This window comes from Gorilla gorilla, chromosome 22, assembly GCF_029281585.2.
Source record: "Gorilla gorilla gorilla isolate KB3781 chromosome 22, NHGRI_mGorGor1-v2.1_pri, whole genome shotgun sequence".
NCBI lineage: Eukaryota > Metazoa > Chordata > Mammalia > Primates > Hominidae > Gorilla > Gorilla gorilla.
Window position 1 is genome coordinate 47,124,353 of NC_073246.2, and position 23,804 is coordinate 47,148,156.

Here is a 23,804-nt window from a genome sequence, read left to right on the forward strand (position 1 = left end):
TACACCTGAGGGATTCTTTCCCCAAAGAGGTCTCCCAGCAGTCTAATGAACAGAGGACGGCCGGTTGCTGTTGATGACGAGGCCTTGCAGGGCCCCTTGAGCAGACCCAGGCCACGCTGGGGGCCCAGGGGCTCTGGCAGAAGTGGTGTCCTGACGTAGATGCCACAGCACTCGCAGGCCAGCAGGAGCGGCCCCTACCCTGTTCCTCCATGCCTGGTCACCATCCGCTTTCTGGGAGATCTGAAAAGGTTCTTCCACCTTCCGCTGTGTGGCAGGAAATGAGTCTAATGAGTCTACACTCCACAGCTACCAACTACCATAAAGCAGTTTATTTTTTTTAAAAAGGAAGGTACATGGTCACAGTCCAAAATGTTTTATACAGCTCTCAGCCTGGAAAATGCAACTAATGAAAAAGGCACTGTTTCTAGAACAAATGGAAGAAGAATATGTCATCATTTACCCTGCACAGCTTTGAGTAACACCATAGGGCCCTGTCCCACGTTCAGGGTCCATTTTAAAAGCTTGAGAAGACACAGCAAGGTGATGTCCTAGACGAGCCAGGCTCCGAAGGGAAGAGCTGTCTGTCCCTCCTCACTAACTGTCCTCTCTCTGTCACACAGGTGTCCATGTCACTGCTCCTCTAGCAGATGTGGAAAGTGGCTGCTCAGTGAGGACTCAGCCCCCACCAGCCTGACTGAGGGTCACATGACACCATGGTGGAAAGTCACAAAGGGTAACGGGCCAAGAGGGCGAGGGGGGCTCCCTGACCCTGAGGACCCCTGAGGCACTGCTGCACCTTCCACGGATTCTGTGTCTAGCGTTGCCCTCTTTGCAGATGCCCCTCGTGATGGTGGCACAAAGACCTAAAAATGATTTCTGTAAAATGGGTACAAGAAGCTCCCTGATAAAGCAGCTCATCCTAGACAGCCTTTTGGAGTTAGCGTTAACTGTCCTTCCTCATTTCTAGTTCTCAATAGCGAATGGTAGACCCGGAGGCCCCATGTGCACCTGCCAGCCAGGGCGAGGGCAGGGACGGCCAGCCGGGCGAGGGAGGGGCAGTCGGGGTGAGGGTGAGGTGGGGCGGGGCAGTCGGGGCGAGGGCAGGGCAGCCAGCCGGGCGAGGGCAGGGATGGCCAGCCAGGGCGAGGGAGGGGCAGCCAGCCGGGCGAGGGAGGGGCAGTGGGGGCGAGGGTGGGGCAGTCGGGGTGAGGGTGGGGTGGGGGGGGGGCAGTCGGGGTGAAGGTGGGGTGGGGCGGGGCAGTCGGGGCGAGGGAGGGGCGGCAAGTGGGGGCGAGGGGGGGCAGTGGGGGCGAGGGGGGGCAGTGGGGGCAAGGGTGGGTGGCCAGCCGGGCCTGGTGTGAGGAGCGGAGCTGCAAGTTTCCTACAGACAATCCACTGAGTGCCCCAGAGACGTCACTGAAAAACTTCCCAGCGCTCTGACGTGCCAGCAGTAGGGCCTGAACTGTCATCCCTCCACGGAGCTCCCTGAGGCCTCAGGCCCTTTCCTTTGCAGCACCAGTTCTGCCTTGCACACATCCCAGGAGGAAACACACAGGCAGCCTCCTGCTGCGCGGAGGGCAACGGAGGGATTCATGAGGCCCCTGGTCGCTCTGCAGACATTTAAAATGACGCTTCTCCTTGCACCAGCTCCCAGGGAAATGTCAGCCCGGGTCCACCTGACGGAGGGCAGCTCACCCGCCTGCATCTATCCTCAATGCACTTAAAATATGAGGACATGAAAGGTGGCTGGAAAGGCCAGAGCTGGAGCCTGACAAACACTCCTGCTTCTGGGTCACCACGCGGGCCCTGCTGGCAACCGAGCTGTGGGTTCACAGACGCTGCCTGAAAACAACCGCCGCCCCCGAGAGCAGCGGAGCCTCTTCATCAGCCATGGCGGCTGGAACCGCCGAGGATGGAGCACAACTCTAGAGGCGTGGGGCCTCTTCTGGGCCTGGGACCCTGTGAGGGACGGTCCTATCCACCCAGCTCCCAGCTGGCAGTAGACGGTGACTCCACGGCGACAGAACCTGCATCCACCCGCGCCTGTCGGGTCCGGGGAGCGGCCCTGGAGGATCCTCCTCAGTAGGTGATCTTCCAGTGGGTGGGTTGCTCACACGCCTTCTCTTGGTCTCCGCAGAACCTGTTGTACGTCGTCTTGGGGTCCAACCCCAGGATTTCTCTTTCCTCATGAATCCGGAAAGAAAACGTTGAGACTGAGGTGCCAATAAAAAACCTGCAAAGGATCACAGAGGTTCCAGAGTCAGGGAGAACTGGGGTCACAGAGGTTCCAGAGTCAGGGAGAACTGGGGTCACAGAGGTTCCAGAGTCAGGGAGAACTGAGAGGAGCAGCTGAGTGAAATGAGTTCCACAGTTACATGGAACCAACACGGCCGCCCCCCGAGCACCCACCAGCCGGCCACCCCCTTTGCTGGCACCCCTCGCTCAGGTGCCCTCGACATTGCGCCCTGAGGGGCTCTGCCTGGTGCTGCAGCCCCATCCACACCCCACAGTCAGCAGCCGCCACGCTCCTGTCCCGCCGCATGTGCCCCCGGGAGCCCTCCTCTCCGTCACCAAATCCCAGGCCAGGCACGCCAGTGCAGGTCGAATACCTCCTGGGGGTCACACGGTGAACAAAGAGAAATTCCTACTAACCACACACTGTCTAGCCAGGGCATGGGGGGTCCTTATCCTGAGGCACAGCAGACATCACGGAGGTCAACGCCCCCTCCACACACACGCTGTATGGGCTGGTGGGGACACCCTTCTCCAGGGGTTTCTCCAGACCTCAGGTCAGCGACCTGCCCGTTCCTCCGGCTCCTGCGCAGCTGGTCTCTGGCTCTCCAGCGGCACTTCATGAACTTCGTGAACAAGCAAACCCCAGAGATGTTTCCAGAGCAAATGTAACATGCACAGCGCTGTACACGGAGCCACAGGGCCAGCAGGCCACACAGGCCTGTATGCTGCTGCGGGGTGCAGCACTGGTGGGGAGACCCTCACCACCCCACACACAGGGGCCTGCCAGAGCAGGCCGCGCCGGCCCGGAGGCAGGGCAGCTTCAGTGAGCTGGGCCGAGCACTTCGCGCAGCTGAGGGCAGGAGGCTGAGAGCTCAGTGCGAAGCCTCCCCACAGCAGGCTTCCTGGGCTGCGGAGACAGCACCGCCAAGCCAAGGTCGCAGTCAAAATCCCAAGGCCACACCTGAGAAGCAGGGGCGAGCTCGTGACTGGGCTCCTGCACACCTCCGCCCTGACCTAAGAAGTCAGCGCTGCATCCTGTCTGCTTAACAGGGAAAGGGACCCACACCCAGCAGACAGCATCACCCAGAGCTTCTGTGAGTCTTATACACAATGCCCAGAACACCACAGGAAATAGCAGATATGTGAAGAGGCACCGGCTCAGGGCGCTCAGCATTCCTCGGGCAGGAGAGAGACAGACTAACCCACAGAGACGCACGTGCATGCACAGTGCTAACCACGGGGAAGATCATTCCCTCTACTTTCATTTTCCATTTAACTCAAACCGTTTCACCCTAACCCCAGCCTTCATCTATGCAGATGGGCAGGCAGGTCTTTGGAGGAACAGAAGCCCAGGCGTACCTCCCACAGCAACCCCAGAGGAATGACTGCACGCAGGGCCCACGTTCCCGGCCTCTGGGACGCTCACGGCAGCCCCACGAGAACGATCACACGAGGGCCCACGCTCCCGGCCTCGGGGACGCTCACGGCAGCCCCACGAGAACGATCACACGAGGGCCCACGCTCCCGGCCTCGGGGACGCTCACGGCAGCCCCACGAGAACGATCACACGAGGGCCCACGCCCCTGGCCTCGGGGACGCTCACGGCAGCCCCACAAGAACGATCACACGAGGGCCCATGCTCCTGGCCTCGGGGACGCTCACGGATGCTCAACAACACACACAGCAACAAGGACACGCCCAAGTCCAGGGCACGGGCAACTCTCAGGGCAGGGGGCAGACAGGGGCAGAAACTGGGAATGATGGGAAAATGAGACACAAGAAGAGGTTCTGAGACGAGGCCAGCTATGCCAACAGCCTGCTATGGAGGAATTCTGTGCGTGAGAACTAAAGGGGCAAGATGAACAATTAACTTCAGCCCAGGGAAACACTGAACCAGATGCTACAGGAGACTCAGACGAGGAGGCAAACAGTATGGAAATGACCACTGTGAACACAGGCGACCATCTGCTCTGACACCGAGTACTTGGGACAGAAGAACCTTTGAAAGCCACCCGACCCGCTCTCGGCCGACAGTGACGTGGGCAGGCACCTGGCGTGTGCACAGATCCACTGGTCAATAATCGCAACGCCTCCGTCCTTGTAGAGCTCCAGCTCCTCCCACGTGGGTTCAAACCTCACCATCTCGGGTAACAGCTTTTTTAGCTCTTCATATTCTGCAAAGTAGAAGGAGAGACCCTTTGAACCGGGATCCTCCAGTAAGGACAGATATGTGTCTCTTTAGCAGACAGACATGCGTACTTGGCTTCTGGTTAATTCGTTAGGAACTGGCTCCAAAGGTGCAGACACACAACTCAGCTTTACCCTCCCAGGAATTACAGTTGAAGATCATGCAGATCTTCATGGATCTGGGTAGTTCCAGGTCTACCCAGAACGGAACCAGGGATCAAGAAGAAAGGAAAGAAACGAAAGCATTGAAGCTCCATACCCTTTCTGACGGCATCTGTGGCCACAAACACCTTGTCCAGCCGGTGGGTCTTCATGAGGCTGCGGATCTTCCTCACGGCCCCTTCCAGACTGGGTACATCCTGTCTGTGACCCCAGATAAAGTCTTTTCTTCTCAGGTGGACTCCCAGGTAGGGGCCCCCTAGCGCCGAGCCCAGCTTGACCTAGCAAAGAACCACAAGGAAATGCAGAAACTGACAGGCGGGCTCGGGGCTCATCCTGGGCACCGGGTGGGACTCGAGACACAGAGGGATGACCCCTTCCATGTGGCCTCCTCCACGGGGTGGCTCCAGGGCTGTCTAAGGGATTCAGGTGGAATCTCGGGGGCGACCAGATGTCTTTCTAAGAAGACAGTGAAGCAGTATTAATTACCAGAAATCATTTTATCTGAGGTAAAGAAAAATATTTAAAAAGAGAACAGCATGTGGAGGCTCACGCTGTGAACTTTTGCTCCGAGAACCACCGCAGGGACGTGCCACAAAGAGTTCACAGATCCTGTGGACAAAGCAGCTCACAGCTGCAAACTCCCCGGGAGCCAGAATGCTCTGCTGCCCTCTTGACAGCGCCACCTCCTGGCTGGAAGCCACCAACGCAAACGGCTACAGCAAATTCTAACCAACAACCCTGCTCCAAGGAAGGAGAAAGCAACAGCTAATCCCACCACCTGCAACCTCCTGGCTGTCCACAGGTCCCGAGTCTGTCCACGTGACAACTTCACTGCAGCATAACCAGCATTCGAGAAAGCCAGTGCACTCAACAAAACTACAACCAAGGACCCCCCCCAGAGTCCACTTCACTCCCCCGCCACCTCCAGCAGAGCAGGTGCTGGAACCCACGGCTGGGAGACCCGAAGACGGATCACATCACAGGACTCTCCGCAGACATTCCCCAGCAGCATCCCAGGGCCTGGTAGCCCCACTGGGTGGCTAGACCCAGAAGAGCAATAACAATCACTGCAGCCCAGCTCTCAGGGAGCCCCATCCCTAGGGGAAGGCAAGGAGCGCCACAGAGCACCCCGTGGGATGAAAGAATCTGAACAGCAGCCCGTGAGTTCCAGATCTTTCCACTGAAGTACTCTGCCCAAATGAGAAGCAGGCAGAAAAGCAATTGTGATAATATGACAAAACAAGGTTCTATAGTACCCCCAAAAGATCATAGTAGCTCCCCAGCAATGGATCCAAACCAAGAAGAAATCTCTGAATTGCCAGATAAAGAATTCCAAAGGTTCATTATTAAGCTACTCAAGGACATACCAGACAAAGGTGAAAACCAACTTAAAGAAATTAAAAAAAAAAAACAAAACAATATGGATGAAAAATGCTCCAGATAAATAGGTATCATAAAGGAAAAGCAATTGCAACTTCTGGAAATGAAAGACACACTTAAAGAAACGAAATACACTGGAAAGTTTCAATAATAGACTAGAACAGGAGAAGAAAGAGCTTCAGAGCTCGAAGACAAGGTTTTCAAATTACCCCAATCCAACAAACAAGAAGAAAAAAGAATAGTAAAAAAAATGAACAAAGCCTCCAAGAAATTTGGAATTATGTTAAACAACCAAACCTAAGGATAAGTGGTGTTCCTGAGGAAGAAGAGTAATCTAAAAGTTTGGAAAACTTATTTGAGGGAATAATTGAGGAAAACTTACCTGGTCTTGCTAGAGATCTAGACATCCAAATACAGGAAGCTCAAAGAATACCTGGGCAATTCATCACAAAAAGATCATCTCCTAGGCACACAGTCATCAGGTTATCTAAAGTCAAGATGAAGGAAAGAATCTTAAGAGCTGTGAGCCAAAAGCACCAGGTAACCTATAAAGGAAAACCTATCAGATTCACAGCAGATTTCTCAGCAGAAACCCTACAAGCTACAAGGGACTGGGGTCCTATCTTCAGCCTCCACAAACAAAGTAATTATCAGCCAAGAATTTTATATCCAGCAAAACTAAGCTTCATAAATGAAGGAGAGATCATCTTTTTCAGACAAACAAATGCTGAGAGAATTCACCACTCCCAAAGCCAGCTCTACAAGAAATGTTAAAGAAGTTCTAAATCTTGAAACAAAACCTCAAAATACGCCAAAATAGAACCTCCTTAAAGCATAAATCTCACAGGGCATATAAAACAACGCAATGAAAAAGAAAGAAAACAGAGTATTCAGGCAGCAACTAGTATGATGAATAGAATACAGTACCTCACACCTCAATACCAAAGTTGAATGTAAATGGCTTAGAGACTCCACTTAAGAGAAACAGAATGGCAGAATGGATGAAAATCCACCTGAAAGCTGTGAGGCAAAAGTCTTCAAGAGACTGACCTAACACATAAGGACTCACACAAACTTAAGGTAAAGGGGTGGAAAAAGATACTCCATGCAAATGGACACCAAAAGCGAGCAGAGTAGTATTCTTATATCAGACAAAACAGACTTTAAAGCAACAACAGTTAAAAAAGATGGAGGAACGTTATATAATGATAAAAGGATCAGTCCAACGGGAGAATGCCACAATCCTGATTATACATGCACCTAACACTGGCGCTACCAAATTTATAAAACAATTACTACTAGACCTAAAAAATGAGATAGACAGCAATACAACATAAGTGGGGACTTCAATACTCCACTGACAGCACTGGACAGGTCATCAAGACAGAAAGCCAACAAAGAAACAATAGACTCAAACTATACCCTGGAACAAGTGGACTAAAATATTTACAGAACATTCTATGCAACAGCTGCAGAATATACATTCTGTTCATAAGCATATGGAACGTTATCCAAGATAAACCATATGATTGGCCACAAAACAAGCCTCAATAAATTTAAGAAAATCAAAATTATGTCAAGTACCCTCTCAGACCACAGTGGAGTAAAACTGGAAATTAAATCCAAAAGGAACCCTCAAAACTATACAGACACATGGAAATTAAATAATCTGCTCCTGATCTTTGGGTCAACAATGAAATTAAGATGGAAATTTAAAAATTCTTTGAACTGAACAATAACACTGACATAACTTATCAAAACCCCTGGGACACAGCAAAAGTGGTGCCAAGAGGAAAATTCACAGCATTAAATGCTTACATCAAAAAATCTGAAAGAGCACAGACAATCTAAGGTCATACCTCAAGGAATGAGAGAAACAAGAACAAACCCAAACCCAGCAGAAGAAAACAACCAAGATGAGAGCAGAACTAAATGAAATTGAAATGAACAGACAAAAAAATACAAAAGTTAAATAAAACAATAAGCTGGTTCTCTGAAAAGATAAACAACATTGATGGACCATTAGTGAGATTAACGAAGAAGAGAGAAGATCCAAATAAGGTCAATTAGAAACAAAACGGGAGATATTACAATCAATACCATAGAAACACAAATAATCATCCAAGGCTACTATGAACACTTTTATGCGCACAAACTGGAAAATCAAGAGGATAAATTCCTGGAAATATAAACTCTGAACAGACCAATAACAAGTAGTGAGATTGAGACAGTAATTTAAAAATTGCCAAAAAAGTCCAGGACCCAGTGAATTCACAGCTGAAATCAGACACTGAAAGAAGAAGTGGTACCAATTCTACTGAAACTATTCCAAAAGACAGAGAAAGAGGGAATCCTCCCTAAATCAACAGACCAATATCCCTGATGAACATAGATGCAAAAATCCTTAACAAAATACTAGCTAACTGAATCCAACAACATATCAAAAAGATAACACACCATGATCAAATGAGTATCATACCAGGGATGCAGGGATGGTTTAACATATGCAAGTCAACAAATGTGACACACCACCTAAACAGCACTAAAAACAAAAATCATATGATCATTTCAATAGATGCAGAAGAGGCATTTGACAAACTCCGGCATTGCTTTAAGATTAAAACCCTCAGCAAAGGTGGCATAGAAGGGACATACCTCAAGGTAATAAAAGTCATCTATGACAAATCCAAAGCCAACATTACACTGAAGGGGGAAAAGTTGAAAGCATTCACCCTGAGAACTGGAGCAAGACAAGGATGCCCACTCTCACCACTTCTATTCAACATAGTACTAGAAGTCCTAGTCAGGGCAATCAGACAAGAGAAAGAAATAAACGGCATCCAAATCAGTAAAGAGGAAGTCAAACTGTCACTGTTCACTGATGATATAATTGTATACCTAGGAAACCCTAAAGACTCATCCAAAAAGCTCCCATATCTGATAAATGAATTCAGTAAAGTTTCAGGACACAAAATCAATGTACACAACTCAGTAGCACTGCTATACACCAACAACAACCAAGCTGAGAATCAAACCAAGAACTCAACTCCTTTTATAACAGCTGCAAACAAACAAACAAACAAACAAACAAAAACAACCAAAAAACCCCACAAAACTTGATCTCTACAAGGAAAATTACAAAACACTGCTGAAAGAATTCATAGACAACAAAAACTAATGGAAATACATCCCATGCTCATGGATGGGTAGAATCAATATTGTGAAAATGACCATACTACAAAAGCAATCTATCAGTGCAATTCCCATCAAAATGCCATCATCATTCTTCACAGAACTAGAAAAAACAAAAACCTAAAATTCATATGGAACCAAAACAGAGCCTACATAGCCAAAGCAAAACTACTAAGCAAAAAGTACAAATCTGGAAGTACACAATACTCAACTTCAAACTATCCTACAAGGCTATAGTTACCAAAACAGCATGGTACTGCTATAAAAATAGGTACCTAGAGCAGTGGAGCAGAAGAGAACCCAGAAATAAAGCCAAATACTTACAGCCAACTGATCTTCGACAAAGCAAACAAAAACATAAAGTGGGGAAAGGACATTCTATTCAAAAACGGTGTGGGGACAATTGGCAGCCCACATGTAGAAGAATGAAACTGGATCATCAACTCAAGGTGGATTAAAGACTTAAATCTAAGACCTGAAATCATAAAAATTCTAGACGATAACATCAGAAAAACTCTTCTAGACATTGGCTTAGGCAAAGAGTTCCTGACCAAGAACCCAAAGCAAATGCAACAAAAACAAACATTAATAGATAGGGCATAATTAAACTAAAAAGCTTCTGCACGGCAAAAGAAACAATCAGCGAACAGCTCCCAGAGTGGGAGGAAATACTTGCACACTTTGCATCCGACCAAGGACTAATATCCAGAATCTACAAGGAAAGGAAACAAATCAGCATGAAAAAACAAATAATCCCATCAAAACGTAGGCTAGGGACAGGAATAGACAATTCTCAAGATACACAAATGGCCAACAAACGTATGAAAAAATGCTTAACCTCACTAATGATCAGGGAAATGCAAATGAAAACCACAATAGGATACTACCTTACTCCTGCAAGAATGGCCATAATTTAAAAACCCAAAAATAATGGATGTCGGCGCGGATGCAGTGAAAGGGATCCTGTGACACTCCTGGTGGGAATGTCAACTAGTACAACCACTGTGGAAAACAGTGTGGAGATTCCTTAAAGAACTAAAAGTAGATCCACCATTTGATCCAGCAATTCCACTGCAGGGTATCTACCCAGAGGAAAAGAAGCCACTATATGAAAAAGACACTTGCATACGCATGTTTATAGCAGCACAATCCACAGCTGCAAAAACATGGAACCGGCCTGAATGCCCATTGACCAATGAGTGGACAAAGAAAATGTGGTACATCAGCCATAACGAGGAACGAAATGAATGCATTTGCAGCAACCTGGATGGAGCTGGAGACCATTATTCTAAGTGAAGTAACTCAGGAATGGAAAACCAAATATTGTATGTTCTCACGGGAACTAAGCTATGAGGATGTAAAGGCATAAGAATGACACAGTGGACTTTGGGGACTCGAGGGGAAGAGTGGAGGGGGTGAGGGATAAAAGACTACACATTGGGGACAGTGTACACTGCGCGGGTGATGGGTGCACCAAAATCTCAGAAACTACCACTTCATCCATGTAACCAAACACCACCTGCTCCCCAAAAATGATTAAGGCTAAAAAAAAAAAATGATAAAATAAGCCAGGCACAGCGGCTCACGCCTGTAATCCCAGCACTCTGGGAGGCCAAGGCGGGTGGATTACTTGAGGTCAGGAGTTTGAGACCAGCCTGGCCAACATGGGAAAATCCTGTCTGTACTCAAAATACAAAAATTAGCCGGGTGCGGTGGCACGCGCCTGTGATCTCAGCTCCTCGGGAGGCTGAGGCAGGCGAATCGCTTGAACCCGGGAGGCAGAGGTTGCAGTGAGCTGAGATCGTGTCACTGCACTCCAGCCTGGGCGACAGAGTGAGACTCCGTCTCAAAACAAAAACAAAAAAACAAATGAAATTAAAAATAAAATTAAAAAGAATAAAAAAATAAAAAACACTGAAAAGAAACACAAGTGGGATAAAAGTGAAAAAAATCTTCCATATTTTTCCCCAGTAAAAACTGTCCAAGTAACTTAATTATTGCTGGAGCAATGAATGCTATTCCACTTGGAAACAGCTCAAATACCCCATAAAGAACAAGCGAGTAAAATGGCACTTCTATGAAAGTTTTGTTTAAAAAACGCTACAAACAGACACTGAAAATGCTTAAAAACAATATCAAGTTGAAAAAGCAACACATTTGTTGAAATTACATCACAGAAAAACTCAAACTTTCAGAAAACACTTAAAAATATATACAAAGAATAAAAAGAGGATGATTCTAGACCAAAACAGCACTGATGGTGCTTTTGGGTGAGTCCAGGTGAACGCTGCTTTTTTCTCTTTATCAATCAAGCCAAGAGGGAAAAAGGCCCAACGTGCCTCTGACCACCTCGACCTCCTGCTTCCGCGCTCCTGGCCTCACCGCGCTCTGAGAATACCTTTGAGTCTGCTGGGCCTGCCATGACTGCCCGTGTTACTAAAGGTAAAGCCAGGCCAAGTGACTCCCTGAGTCTGCACATGACGAGGGCCCCAGGGTCCCGGTGCCTCCCGAGAGCAGGTCATTACTGTGACTCACATTCCAGAGAGGCGCCGAGGCATCCACGCCCACAGACACGCCAACCCTGCTGTGACTTTACATGGAAGGCCTGAGTGTGGGGCATCTCCAGAGAGACTTTACCTTTTCTCTAATTAACAAAAGGGAGGGGGGCTACCTTCATCTTCGTCCAGTCCTCCTGGAAGGGGATCCTGTCTGCGTCGTCCGTGGAGTTGAGGTGTCTGCTCCTGAACTCGTCTCCCACCTCCCGCAGGTGCCTGGCAAACACCATGCTGCGACGGGTCTGTGAAAACGGCGACGGCTCGGCTGAGAACACGCCCACCTGCCACGCAGCCCTCCCGGAGCGGGTTCTCCTGTCGCTGCCACCACCCACCCCCGCAGCTGGAACAAGCCCCTCAGACACGTCCTTCATCCACGGTCGCCTGAGAAGCAGCGCCATCCACGGTGGAGGCTCTTGGAGGGTCTCCTGCATGAAGCCAACACAGGGCAAGCCGCCCAGCCCTGCCGGCTCTGCCAGCCCCTGCCGTGGGAAGCTGCGGCACACACTGGGCTCAGCTGGCCGTTGCCCCTGGCTGGCACAACTGTGTGCAGCTCCTTCCCCTCAGTCTCTCCCCAACTCGACTTCTAGCTTAGGCGGTTAGCACATCCTGCTTTGCCAAACAGGGTGGGACTGACTTGCACAAAGTCCCACGTGAGCAGGGACTGTGTCTCCTGCAGGCAGGTTCCGGCTTTACAAGCTGCTGCCCTGGTGAACACGTCAGCAGGCCTGCTGTGTCCACGGGAGGGGGCAGCCGCTTCCCGCCCTCTGCTCCCACTCACTCACAGAACCAGGGGTGGCTATGGAAAGTCACCCCATCAATGCAGAAATCAACACCAACGGAAAAGACCTGCTGCAGAGAATAGTCCCACCTTTCAAAGCTAAAGAGAGGAGAAAGGAGGGGTCTACGTTCCAGCCACTGACGAAGTCACTGACTCGGGGGCTGACTCCAGGGCGCTGCCACTGCATTCAGGGCCTGTGGCATCAGAGGGGAGAGCTGGGTAGCCCTGCGGGCTCCCGAGGACCTGGCTCTGCAGCCACGTGAGGCTTGGGGGTGGCGCAGAGTCACAGCAGTTGCCCAAATCCATGGCTTAAAATGATGATTTTAATCAGCAAGGTTCAAAAAGAGCTGTTGACTGTTTTAAATTTTCAAAAGCTAAATAATGGGCAACATACACTAATTGAGAAAGACGCTCCCGAGGAAACACTCACATCCCAGTATTCTTTCCCTCCATAGTGGTCGTGAAGTAGGTTCTCGGCTCTGTCTAACATCACGGACCTGTTTTTAAACAACAGAAGAATAAACAGTTATGAGTTAAGGATGATGACATTCACACTCTCAGAGCACAAACTGGGAGAACCCCGGGCCGAGGAAGCAGAGACCAAGTCTCCGAGGGACACTAACCAGGGCGCATCGGGCGGTTATGGCTGAGACACAGGCAGGCTGCCGTCTGGCCTCCACACCACGGTTCTGAGAGGGCTTTAATGCCTACTGTCAACTAACAGAATGACATCAGAGAAAAGTATCTCCTAATTTGAGGAGTGTATTTGACAGTGGGCAAAAGGCTTGGAATCCAGGATCCACCGACGGCTATGGCAAGCTGCAGGCGTGCCTGAGGAGGGGAGGGTGGGGGAAGGTTTTCTTTGACAAAAAGGAGAGGTTCACATAAGCTGCCGGGAAACAAATTCACTGACTCGAGCTCAAAGCCGGAGCTACATCTGTTCCGTGGTAGAGACGCCATTCCTGGGCAGGCATTCTTTCCACAGCGTCTCGTCCGAATTATTGCAACCCTTGTCCGGTGGCAAACCTAGTCCCAGGAATATGGGCATACGACTGAAGCAGCGGCTGTGAAAGTTGAGGTGCATGAAGCACGTGAGGAACGTCCTGGGGTTATTTCAGAGAGCCCTCCAGCTGGCCTTTATCTCAGACTCGCAGGCAGGTGCCTCCTCCTCAGTGCCTTCCTTGCTCCAGTTTGGGTCTGACAAGTCATCCTGGTGCCTGTGACTGTCACGTTACCTAATTCCACGTGGGAAGTGCCTCTCCTATTCCAGCCATTGAGCCGACCGTCTCACCAAACTCCCCCCAGCGCTCTTGATGCAAAATAAAAACGAAACACACAAAATGGACCGTGAGCAAATAGACCTGAATATTGGGGTGGTAAAGGCTGGAATACAAAAACGCAGAAATTTTTAAGGAAAAATAAAAATTTTAATTATGGCCAGGCGCAGTGGCTCACGCCTCTAATCCCAGCACTTTGGGAGGCCAAGGTGGGCGGATCACGAGGTCAGGCAATTGAGCATCCTGGCTAACACGGTGGAACCCCGTCTCTACTAAAAATACAAAAAAATTAGCCGGGCATGGTGGTGCATGCTACAAGTAGCCCCAGCTGCTTGGGAGGCTGAGACAGGAGAATCGCTTGAACCCAGGAGACTGAGGTTGCAGTGAGCCGAGATCGCGCCACTGCACTCCAGCCTGGGCAACAGAGCAAGACTCAGTCTCAAAAAACAAAAAACAAACAAACAAAAAAATTTAATCTCTACAGAGAAAAAATGAGCAACATATCTAAGTTGGCATTTTATACAATAACATTTCAAAAGGCTTTTAAAGTGTAGTTTTACTCTGAAATCAAAGAAACACAAATGAACAGAGCAATGATTCCACATTTTGCTATTGGATCCACACAGATGGAAGCTCTCGGCCCTCGTGGCTGCCTGGGAACCAGCCGTGCACGGCCACTGCGGGGACTCTGAGGACTGCACCAAGGGCACACCCAGCCATCCTCTTCTGGGTGGCATCCTACAGTTTTACGCTCTCATGGTTCACACAAAGACTCTTCTACAGAAACCTGGAAACAACCAAAAGCCACCTTTTCTTCCATCTGTACACAGACAACTGCAAAAGAACGAGGTGATGTCCATGTGTCGTAATACCCAGGTGAATGGCTGGGTGGGAAGAAAGGGCAAACTGAAAACCGCATGGAGAGGGCACGTGTGGTGATTCCACATGTGTTTCAAAAGACGGCCGCATGCACAGGCGGCGATGTGAGGCGATTTCTGGAGAGATGGGCGTAGCTGGATTCAGTGGGTGCCTCCGGCCCTGCTTCTAATGCCGTTTTAAGGGCTTTTTATGAAATGCAATACTGCACTTCAAGACGCACATTCCACATGGGCGCGGGCAGAGGACATTCCGCACGGGCGCAGGTAGACAAACTGCTCCAAAATGAACACGGTGCAGCCCCCACCCGGGTGGAGGAACAAGGAACAAAGCACTTCACACACTTGCTCTGCCCCGTCCTCAGGGGCCTCCCCGGCATCCTCCCATCTCTCCCTCCGATGCACGGGACTGTCCTTGACCTTCATGCACATGGAACATGACTACATTTATCTTTTTCTTTTTTTTTACTGGGCATTATATCTTGATTTCTCTTTGTTGAACACAGCAGCAGTCTGCCCATCTTCAGCTGTGGATCTACCACACTCTATCCAGTGCGTGGCTGAGGGGTGCACGTGTTTTCCTGGTCCGGGGAGGCTATGAACGTTCCTGGGCAGGGGTCTGCGGGTGCATGTCCCGCATTCAGGGTGCACTGGGTTCCCAGGGTTTTACCAGATTCTTGCTCCAGGAGCAGCCTTTGAGCCCCTGCGGGCCTGTCCTCCCGACGGCGGTTGGTTTCCCGAGCATGACAGCAATGGGGGCACCTGCTCGCATTAACAGCAGCTGTCCTTACTCCTGAATCGCATGGGTCCTGTGTTGGACTCACCTCACCCCAGGCTGCCCGTCCCTCACTCGCTGAGTTTCGTCTCAATTGCACGGATCCCGTCTTGGACTCACCTCACCCCAGGCTGCCCGTCCCTCACTCGCTGAGTTTCGTCTCAATTGCACGGATCCCGCCTTGGACTCACCTCACCCCAGGCTGCCTGTCCCTCACTCGCTGAGTTTCGTCTCAATTGCACAGATCCCGTCTTGGACTCACCTCACCCCAGGCTGCCCGTCCCTCACTCGCTGGGTTTCGTCTCAGTTGCACGGATCCCGCCTTGGACTCACCTCACCCCAGGCTGCCCGTCCCTCACTCGCTGGGTTTCGTCTCAGTTGCACGGATCCCGCCTTGGACTCACCTCACCCCAGGCTGCCCGTCCCTCACTCGCTGGGTTTCGTCTCAATTGCACGGATCCCGCCTTGGACTCACCTCACCCCAGGCTGCCCGTCCCTCACTCGCTGGGTTTCGTCTCCTGTATCCCAGAGAGTCCTTAGTTCATCAAATGCGCTGCAGGACCTCCCTCTCTGAGGCCTGTCTCCATTTTTCTAATGGACAAAAGTTCTTGACTTTAAAGTAACTGGCTTTACCAATCTTTCTTTTTTGGCGCATGCTTTTCCCATCTTGTTGAAGAAAGCTTTCTGCGCCAAGGTGGTGAGGCTCCTCTCCTGACGGCTTGATAGCTTCACCTTCCCATTAGGGCTTTAACCCCCGGAAGAGACTTTCCCTGGGTGCTGGGGGCAGATGACCTCACCGCCCATCATCAGCCTCCTTTTCCACTGTGCCTTTTCCCACTGCTCCCTGGCAGAAGCGTTTCTCCTAAATCAGGACCATCTAGTTGGAAGCCCCCTCTGGGCTCAGCTCCATTCTAACCTGTAAATGTGAGTCAAAAAAACTGACTGGCAAGACTGTTCCACAGGCCCCAAACGTAGGCAGATTGGCTTCTGAAACCCGGATGTTTTCATGAAATGAACCCAGTCCCAGGACAACATTAAAGCTGCATCTCAACAACCAAAAAAATTCAGCCTAGCTCCCTCCACAACCTCTGAGTTCTGTCTGCAACAGTCGGGCTGGCTGAGCAGCAGACACGCGGGCCTGTGCTGGAACCACCTGCCTTCACAAAGGCCCAGAGCAGCTGAGACCATGTGGTCCTGGCCCGCTGGGGCCAGCGGCAGCTGTTACTGACCAGGGTGATACCGAGCCAGCTGTGATGTGCAACAGGATCGTGGCTGATGGCCTCTAGAGGCACACACAGGGCACGACAGCAGATAAGGCAGCCTCAATGTGGGCAAGTGCGAGGGGCACCCATGCCCTGCTGTGCCCGGTCTGGGGGAGACGCTCACAGCGCCTGCTGGGGGATTCAGAAGATCCAAGGGAGGTGACGGAGAGGGTCCTAGTCTGCAGCAAGTTCTAAGAACGTGGCCATCAACAATTCCCTCCAGAGTTTACAACATCATCAGGTACTGACTTGTCTGCAACCCCAGCCTCCTGGGTGGACCCTCGAGGCCCGGCTCACCAGGCCGGCGGCCACTTGTGGCAGACGCATGGCCAAAGGTGGCTGCATGATCCTCCCCAGACTCCTGAGGCAGAAAACAGATCAAACAGTGGGTGTTGGGTGTGGGGAGGGGGGAGGTACTGGTAAAAGCTGCCCAAGTGCTACAAATCGAGAACAGTCTCATGGTGAGCCCCCCGCCGCTCCCAGCCCAGCCCAGCTCAGCCCCTCCCTGTGCACCTGGCCGGGCTGAGCCCTCACCTCTGTGCCCCTCACCCGCTGTCCACGTCATCCACTGCACCCACTGGGCTGTTTCGCAGAGACACATGCAACCACTTCCCTAACCACCACCCCCCAGGGCCCCCAGGGTCCGCTGTCTGTGAGGTGGGTGGGCCAGGGATGCGGGAGCATGGGCGGAGAGCCCCCAGCCGAGCACGCACAGAGCAGACGCCACAGCCTCCAGGCTGCTCCCGAGGGGACTGGGGCACTCACCGGGCTGATGTGTTTCTCAGCAGCAGGGGCGCCACGATGGAGGCTGAGCCCTGGACGGACAGACAGGAGACGTTTAGACCCCTGGTCTCCTCATAACCCCAAAACCATCCTCTGGAAAACAAAACCCACAGCAGCTCTATCAGTTTATTTTGCTTTCACGAGGAAAACAAATCAAGTCTAGACACGCACACACTGTGGCTTGCTCCTGATGAAACGCAGCTGCTTTAGGAAAACTTACTGATCGTGACTGCAGATCGCGACATTCTAGTGAAATTTTAAAAGAAGCCCACGAGTGTCTCTCAGGCTGATGGACCACTGAGGCTTTCCCCATGATAGGGGCTGGCCGGATGGCCAGGGAGGCAGAGGGAGCTGGACAGAGGCAGCCCTGTGCACCTTCAGGGCCAGCCTGGCTGTGACCGTCAGCCAAGTCAACCGCGCCCTTCCCAAGAGCTCACCTGCCATGCTTCAGAGCCAGCTGCCCTGGCACTGGACACATGGAGGCTGTTAACTGACAGCTTTTCCACAGGAGGCCTGGCAGTGTCAGAGCCTTTAATGGCAATTGACACTTGGGACTGACAAGACCTCCATCCCTGTGGCAGCATCCAAATGCATGAAAAGACACAGGGAAAAAGGCACGGGGTCTCAGCCAGGTGTTCATCACGGCCCATTCTCCAGGCCTCAGCACAAAGGGGACCCGCCTGTCAAGGACGAGGAACGGTGTGGGCAGCCACAAGCGCTACCACCACAAGGGCCGCCGCAACACTGTCAGGATGCCCAGGAGGGGACACCCAGAACCCTGCATCAGCAACCAGCATGGGCAGTGAGGGCACTGCGGGGGAGGCGGTTGCGGCTGGGGGAGTGGGGGGTGAGGACACCGTGGCGGGGGGAGGCAGGGTGCTGCAGGGGGGGCAAGGGTCACCCGCGGTGGTGGGGAGGAGTGGGCGGGGGGCGCCTGAGGCCGGGGGGGGGTGGCGCCTGCGGCAGGGGGCGGAGGGGGGGTGCCTGCGGCGGGGGGGGGGGGCGCATGTAGCAGGGGGAGGCGGGGGGGCACCTGCGGCAGGGGGAGCAGCCTCAGCAGGCACCTGTAGTACTCGTGCTTGTCCTGGGAGTACAGGAGCTGATCAATACACGGCCGCTCGTCCACCTTCTCTTCCCAGGTCCCTTCTTTCCACCCCTCTGCGTAACTTTGTAGGACGTAAACCTGGTCAATAAAGGGCCCACCAGACTCTGAAAGACACCAAGAAAAGCCAGGCAGTGTGACAGCGATCTGAAGCTCACTTACGGGCACGCATCAGTCACCAGCAGCTGACTCTTACTACTGTACACCACCCTATTCGCAAAGGGACTGTAGGAGGCTCACAAAAGCAGAGACACGGCAGAGCACATGCCGTGAGGGCACATGGCCGTCAGCGTGCAACAGCAGCCGGCGGGGGGTGGTGTGGAGCTGGTCCCCGATTCCCCGGCCCCACCCCTGCCTGGCTGCAGCAGGCCCCCTCCTCACAGGGGTCCGTGTGAGCCCATCCGGCCCTCACGCCCTGGTCCAGGCTGTTCCCTCCCAGGACCACTCCCCTTGGGGGCTCGCCCTCCGGCCCTCTGTGAGGCCACTGTCCCCTACCCCCCTGGTTTCCCACAGCGCTCCTTACCACCTCGGCCACCATCTACTGCACTGGTGTCCTGCCTCCCCCGGGGACAGAAGCTCAGGTGAGCAGGAGTCGTGCCTCTTACCCAAGGCCCGACCAGCACCAAGAAGGTGCCACTGTGACACCCAAGAGGTCAGCAATTAAGATCTGCTCAAATGCAGCAGGAATAAAGCAGGAGGGAGCACGGCGCAGGTGAAGTTCTGGGGCAGGAACAAAGCGGGAGGGAGCATCGCAAAGGTGAAGTTCCGGTATCCTTTTTGCTCACTCATGACTGGGGGCTAAGGGCTGCGTGGCCTAAGGGCCCGAGGCCACAGCTGTGGGGGCTCCTTTTATGCTAGTGGGAGGTGGTGAAGATCCTGCACGCTGGGCGCTGTGTTAGCCACATCAGGAGCTCACTGTGTGCAGTCTCTTGGCAGCCTCGCCCTAGGACAGGCACCCAGTTCCTTCCCCACCTCACAGGCGAGGAAACAGCTCAGCAAAGCCCCAGGCTGGTGGATGGCAGGTAAGCGTGAGACCAGCATATCTGCCTCAGAAGCTCATTACACGGGGTCTGTCTTCCCAGACCTTCCCAAGCACTCGGATGCCCAAGGCCCAGAGCTGTCCGCTTCCCTGTCAGGAAACCCACTGGTACCAAAGGGAGGTAAGGATAGCATCTCTGGGTTCCTATAACCCAATGTTCAGACCAAGGGCTGGCTGCTAGTGAGACCAAATACCCAACCACAGCTTTCATCTTCCAGGACTCACAAGCAAATTTTAAAGTCAACTCAGGAAAGGACGCACTCTAGGAATGCTTTTTACAAGCAGCAGACTTTCTGACTTGGTATCAACAAGGATGTCGGAGGTTACCCCCTGTTGTTGCATGCCCCTAGCACTCACAAGACTGACCCTGACACAGAAAACATTTCAGAGTGACAAGATCTAGGGTGCAACGAGAACCACATCCTTGAAAAATGATGACATGGGAGCCACACTCCTTGGCAGGGAGCAAAGGTCTCTAAGCCCCAAGAGTGGCTGTCGAGTAAGAACTCAACAGATGCTAGAAAGCAGGAGCCTGACTCAAAACTAACTCATTCGTCTTCAAGGCCTCTCAAGTGCAGCAGCAAAGCATCACTTACCTTTATCTCTTCCAAACAACGCAACACAAAAAGCTCTAAATACCTTCATTCTAAGAAGAGCTTTAATTCTTCTCTTAAAATTAAATGAGAAGATTAAGCAACACAAAATTAAACAAGACAGACCTTTATCCCTGGCGCTGCACTGAGACACCACGAAGCGTACTCCACACGCAGTGCGTCTTCCTGAACATAAAACAGCCTTTCGCACAGGAGCCGAGTCCTGTCACTACAACACCCAGGGGTGGCCGCTTTCTTAGGGTGTAAGAGCGGCTCTAACTGAGGGGGCACAAAGCTTATCCACTTCAGGTCCATTTCCGAGAAACATTTTGGGAAGCTCACTGCAGCGTGGGAAATGGACTGTGCTCCTGAGCGGAGGAGGCGCTGCCACAGGCCTCAGGCAGCAGCACTGGGCACTGGAGGATGCTGGTGAGGCTGGATGCAATCATAAGCCCAACCTGATGTCTACCTTAGAAATGACTGCCTGGCCCCAGTTAAGCAACCACGGCCTCCCAGCGCGCCGCTCGGCCTCACCTGCGATGAACTGCTCATACTCGATGACGGGGATGTTTTTATTGAGACTTGGAAGATCAAAAAACTCAGACCAGGGAATCCGGACCTGGTGGATGTCAGGACTCTGCCAGTGATAGAGGCGGCCCCATGGAGGCAGGACAAGCACCCACTCCTCCGTCTTCAGCAGAGTCTTCAGGAGAGAGGCGATTCGGATATAGACATCCCTGCGCAGGTTGAAGCCTTCCGGGGGGTTGACGTCATACAGAAGATACCTGAGCAGGGAGAAGGAGGACCACAGGTCTCAAATGCTGAGGTTTCCCCACGGAAAACCCGACTGCTCACAAGTCTCAGTGCGTGGCCCGACTCTAGGCACTTACAATGGTTCCTAGTTTGTGAAGGCAGTGAGTGGCCTGTTTCTCTATGACCAGTTACTTACGGAGCCTGTAAGCAGAAGCAGCAGACATGCTAACATCCTTTTAACAATTAGCAATAGTTCAACACTAAGGCAGAGGAATCCCAGTGACTGGAACCCAAGAATCAGTACTCACATGGTTCTCAAACTGTTTGGTCTAAAGACCCCTTTACGCTGGAAACAATGACTGACGGTTGGTTATGTGCACTGTGTCTATTGATAGGTCCCTATGTTAGACGTTAAAGCTACAAGTATTTAATTCAGCTAAAAATAAGAAGCCGTTACATGTTAACAAAAACCACATATTTAAATAAAAAATAAGTGTATTTTAAAAAATGAATTAGTGAGAAGAACTGTGATGATGTTCTTAATTTTTGCAAATCTCTTTTGGGTCTGGTGACAGCTGGATTCCCATACCCGTTTCTGCATTCAATCTGTTGTGACATCACAGATCAAGTGATTTCTAGGAAAACTCCACAGTGCACTCATGAGAAGTGAAAAAGGCGTATAATACTCTGGTACTACTATTAAAACGGCTACAAAAGCTCAGAGATCCAGGACACACTTTAAGATCACTGCCCTAGCGGAAGGACACAAAGCGCCCCAAGGCACAGACAAGTCCCCAAGGCACAGACAAGTCCCCAAGGGCTACAGAAACCCTGTCCCTGGCGCTCTCCCTTCCCTGCTCTGCGCTGGTTTTCCATACTCCCATCGTCGCGAGTGAAGCTGCGTGCAGCGCCCAGGCCTGAGAACAAGGGGACGTGCACACCTGTGCGTCCAGGCCCCTCCCGGGGTCCGCTTGGAGACCCCACAGCCACAGGGCGGCCGCGAAGCTCGTCTTGGCCCTGAGAATTCACTGCGGAGCGCCCGCCCGGCACTGACTCCCGGCTCCGCACACCCAGGCCTGGACCCGTGTCACTTGCAGGGGCCTCCGGAGCCCGCCCACGCTCAGCCTGAGCAACCCGGCGCCCTTCCTGGGCTCCCGAGGCTGCGCCCCCGGCCTCGCAGACGACCCCGCCTGCAGACCCGGGCCGCAGTGACGCAGCCTCGACTACAGCCAACCCGCTGGCCCGACCCTGCCCCTAGCCCCCGCCCCATCCCATCCCCCAGGCTCCAGCCCGGCCCCTGCCCCTGCCCCTGTCCCTGTCCTGTCCCCGTCCCGTCCCCGTCCCATCCTTCCTGGCCCCGGCCCCCGCCCCGCCCCCATCCCATCCCTCGGGCCCCCGTTCCTGCCCCCATCCCATCCCACCCCTCCTGGCCCTAGCCCCTGCCCCGCCCCCATCCCATCCCATCCCATCACCCTGGCCCCTGCTCCGCCCCCATCCCATCCCTCCTGGCCCCTGCCCCCTGCCCCCAGACCATCACCCTGGCCCCTTACTCCGCCACATTCCGTGCCCCAGAACCCTGACCCCATGCCATTTCCCTGGCCCCTGCCCCCTGACCCCGCTCCATCCCATCCCCCTGGCCCCTGCCCCATAACTCCGCTCCATTCCATCTCCCTGGCCCCGGACCACCCTCCATCCCGTGGGCCTGCCCCCTGACCCCATCCCATCTCCCTGGCCCCTGACCCCGCCCCGCCCCCATCCCATCCTCTGACCCTGCCCGGCCCTGGAACCCCAGCGTTGGCACCGTGGACGCGCGTTTACCGTCTGCGGGAAGCCGCCCCCGACAGAATGTCGGCCGCCGACTGCCCGGGCCAGAACTCCTGGCCGGAGGCAGAAGCCGGAGGCCAGGACACTGCCCCCAGCAGCAGGAAGACGAAGCTGAGTGTCGCCATGGCCCCGGGCGGCCACGCACTTCCGGCGGCCGCGCCCCGCCCCGGAATCACGCCCCGCCCCCGTGAAATGCGTTCCCAGTAGCCACGGCAACGCCCAGCTCCGCCCTCCCCGCGCATGCGTTATGCGCCATCACCGGCAAGCCGGGGCGGGAGGGGGAACTGCGCGTGCGCAGAGTCTCCGCCCTCCTGACCGCCGCGGCTAGAGGTTCCATTGCAGACCCGGAGGCTGTGGCTGTGGTTCGCGGCGGTGCTGTCGCGGGCGACCTGGCGCAGCCCACGCAGGGGCTCCTGAGGGTCCGCGAGGCCGGGAGGTCCGGGGGTCGGGAGGTCCCGGGGTCGGGAAGTCGGTGGACCCTGCAGGCCAATGGGGAGGGGGCGCGAGACTGGGGGCCGGGAAGGCTGACGGCTGGTGGCGCGGGGCGGGTCCTTGGGGAGGAGGCCCGGGGTTGGTAGGGGCGGGAGGGCTGGACGGCGGGGGCGGGGCGGAGGAGGGGGTCCGTAGACGGGGTCGGCGCCGGGTGCTCTCGCCCCTTTGGAGCTGGGGTCGGGGCGGGAGCCGCGCATGAGAGCCTGGGTTTCTAGTCGGGGGGCGCCTTCGAGCTCCACACTTGCGGCCTCCTGGGTGCCCCCAACCCTGGAGCCCCGGCGAGGGGACACCCGGGCTGAGGCCTGGCCCTCCAAGGAGCCCTGGAGGGACTGCGCTACTGGGGCGTGGGGCTCGATGGGGTGATCTGGAGACCCGCGGGGATCCGGGGCTGCCGCCCCTGCGCTGCCAACCTCCCACCCCGCCCCTTCTGCGAGGCGTTATTAAAGGTCTGATTTCGGGAGCCAGGTGCATGCCCGTCGCCGCCGCTCCCCGCAGCCTCCAGGCAGCTCCCGCTGCTCCCCGAGGGCAGCAGCACTGGCC

At 53.4% G+C, this 23,804-nt stretch overlaps 1 protein-coding gene across 4 annotated transcripts; it reads right to left on the reverse strand.

The window, feature by feature from the left end:
• Positions 1-314: 314 nt before the first annotated feature.
• Positions 315-22,963, reverse strand: POFUT2 (protein O-fucosyltransferase 2). 4 transcript variants are annotated; one of them, XM_004062931.5, is made up of 9 exons: positions 22,767-22,963; positions 20,730-20,980; positions 18,526-18,670; positions 17,444-17,554; positions 12,920-12,986; positions 11,828-11,953; positions 4,682-4,862; positions 4,286-4,409; positions 315-2,233 (listed from the first exon to the last, which is right to left on the reverse strand). In XM_004062931.5, exons 1-9 carry the CDS (start codon positions 22,895-22,897, stop codon positions 2,080-2,082), a joined length of 1,290 nt encoding a protein of 429 aa, XP_004062979.1. In that variant the 5' UTR covers positions 22,898-22,963; the 3' UTR covers positions 315-2,079. The 4 variants fall into 4 exon arrangements, with proteins under 4 accessions (XP_004062979.1, XP_018873427.1, XP_055229725.1 ...); XM_019017882.4 differs by having other exon boundaries at positions 12,884-12,986; XM_055373750.2 differs by having other exon boundaries at positions 12,884-12,986; positions 17,444-17,493; positions 18,495-18,670; positions 22,767-22,931.
• Between the last annotated feature and the right edge of the window lie 841 nt (positions 22,964-23,804).

What these genes read in the sequence shown, in the direction of transcription:
- POFUT2 (XM_019017882.4), bottom strand. Translation starts at nt 22,897, where the DNA reads ATGGCGACACTCAGCTTCGTCTTCCTGCTGCTGGGGGCAGTGTCCTGG. An exon ending in GACAAGCACGAGTACTACAG is followed by an intron (nt 17,555 to 18,525) that starts GTGCCTGCTGAG and finishes TTTGTTTTCCAG; the next exon opens with AGGATGGTTTTGGGGTTATG. An exon ending in CACAGATGCCGTCAGAAAGG is followed by an intron (nt 4,410 to 4,681) that starts GTATGGAGCTTC and finishes TCTACTTTGCAG; the next exon opens with AATATGAAGAGCTAAAAAAG.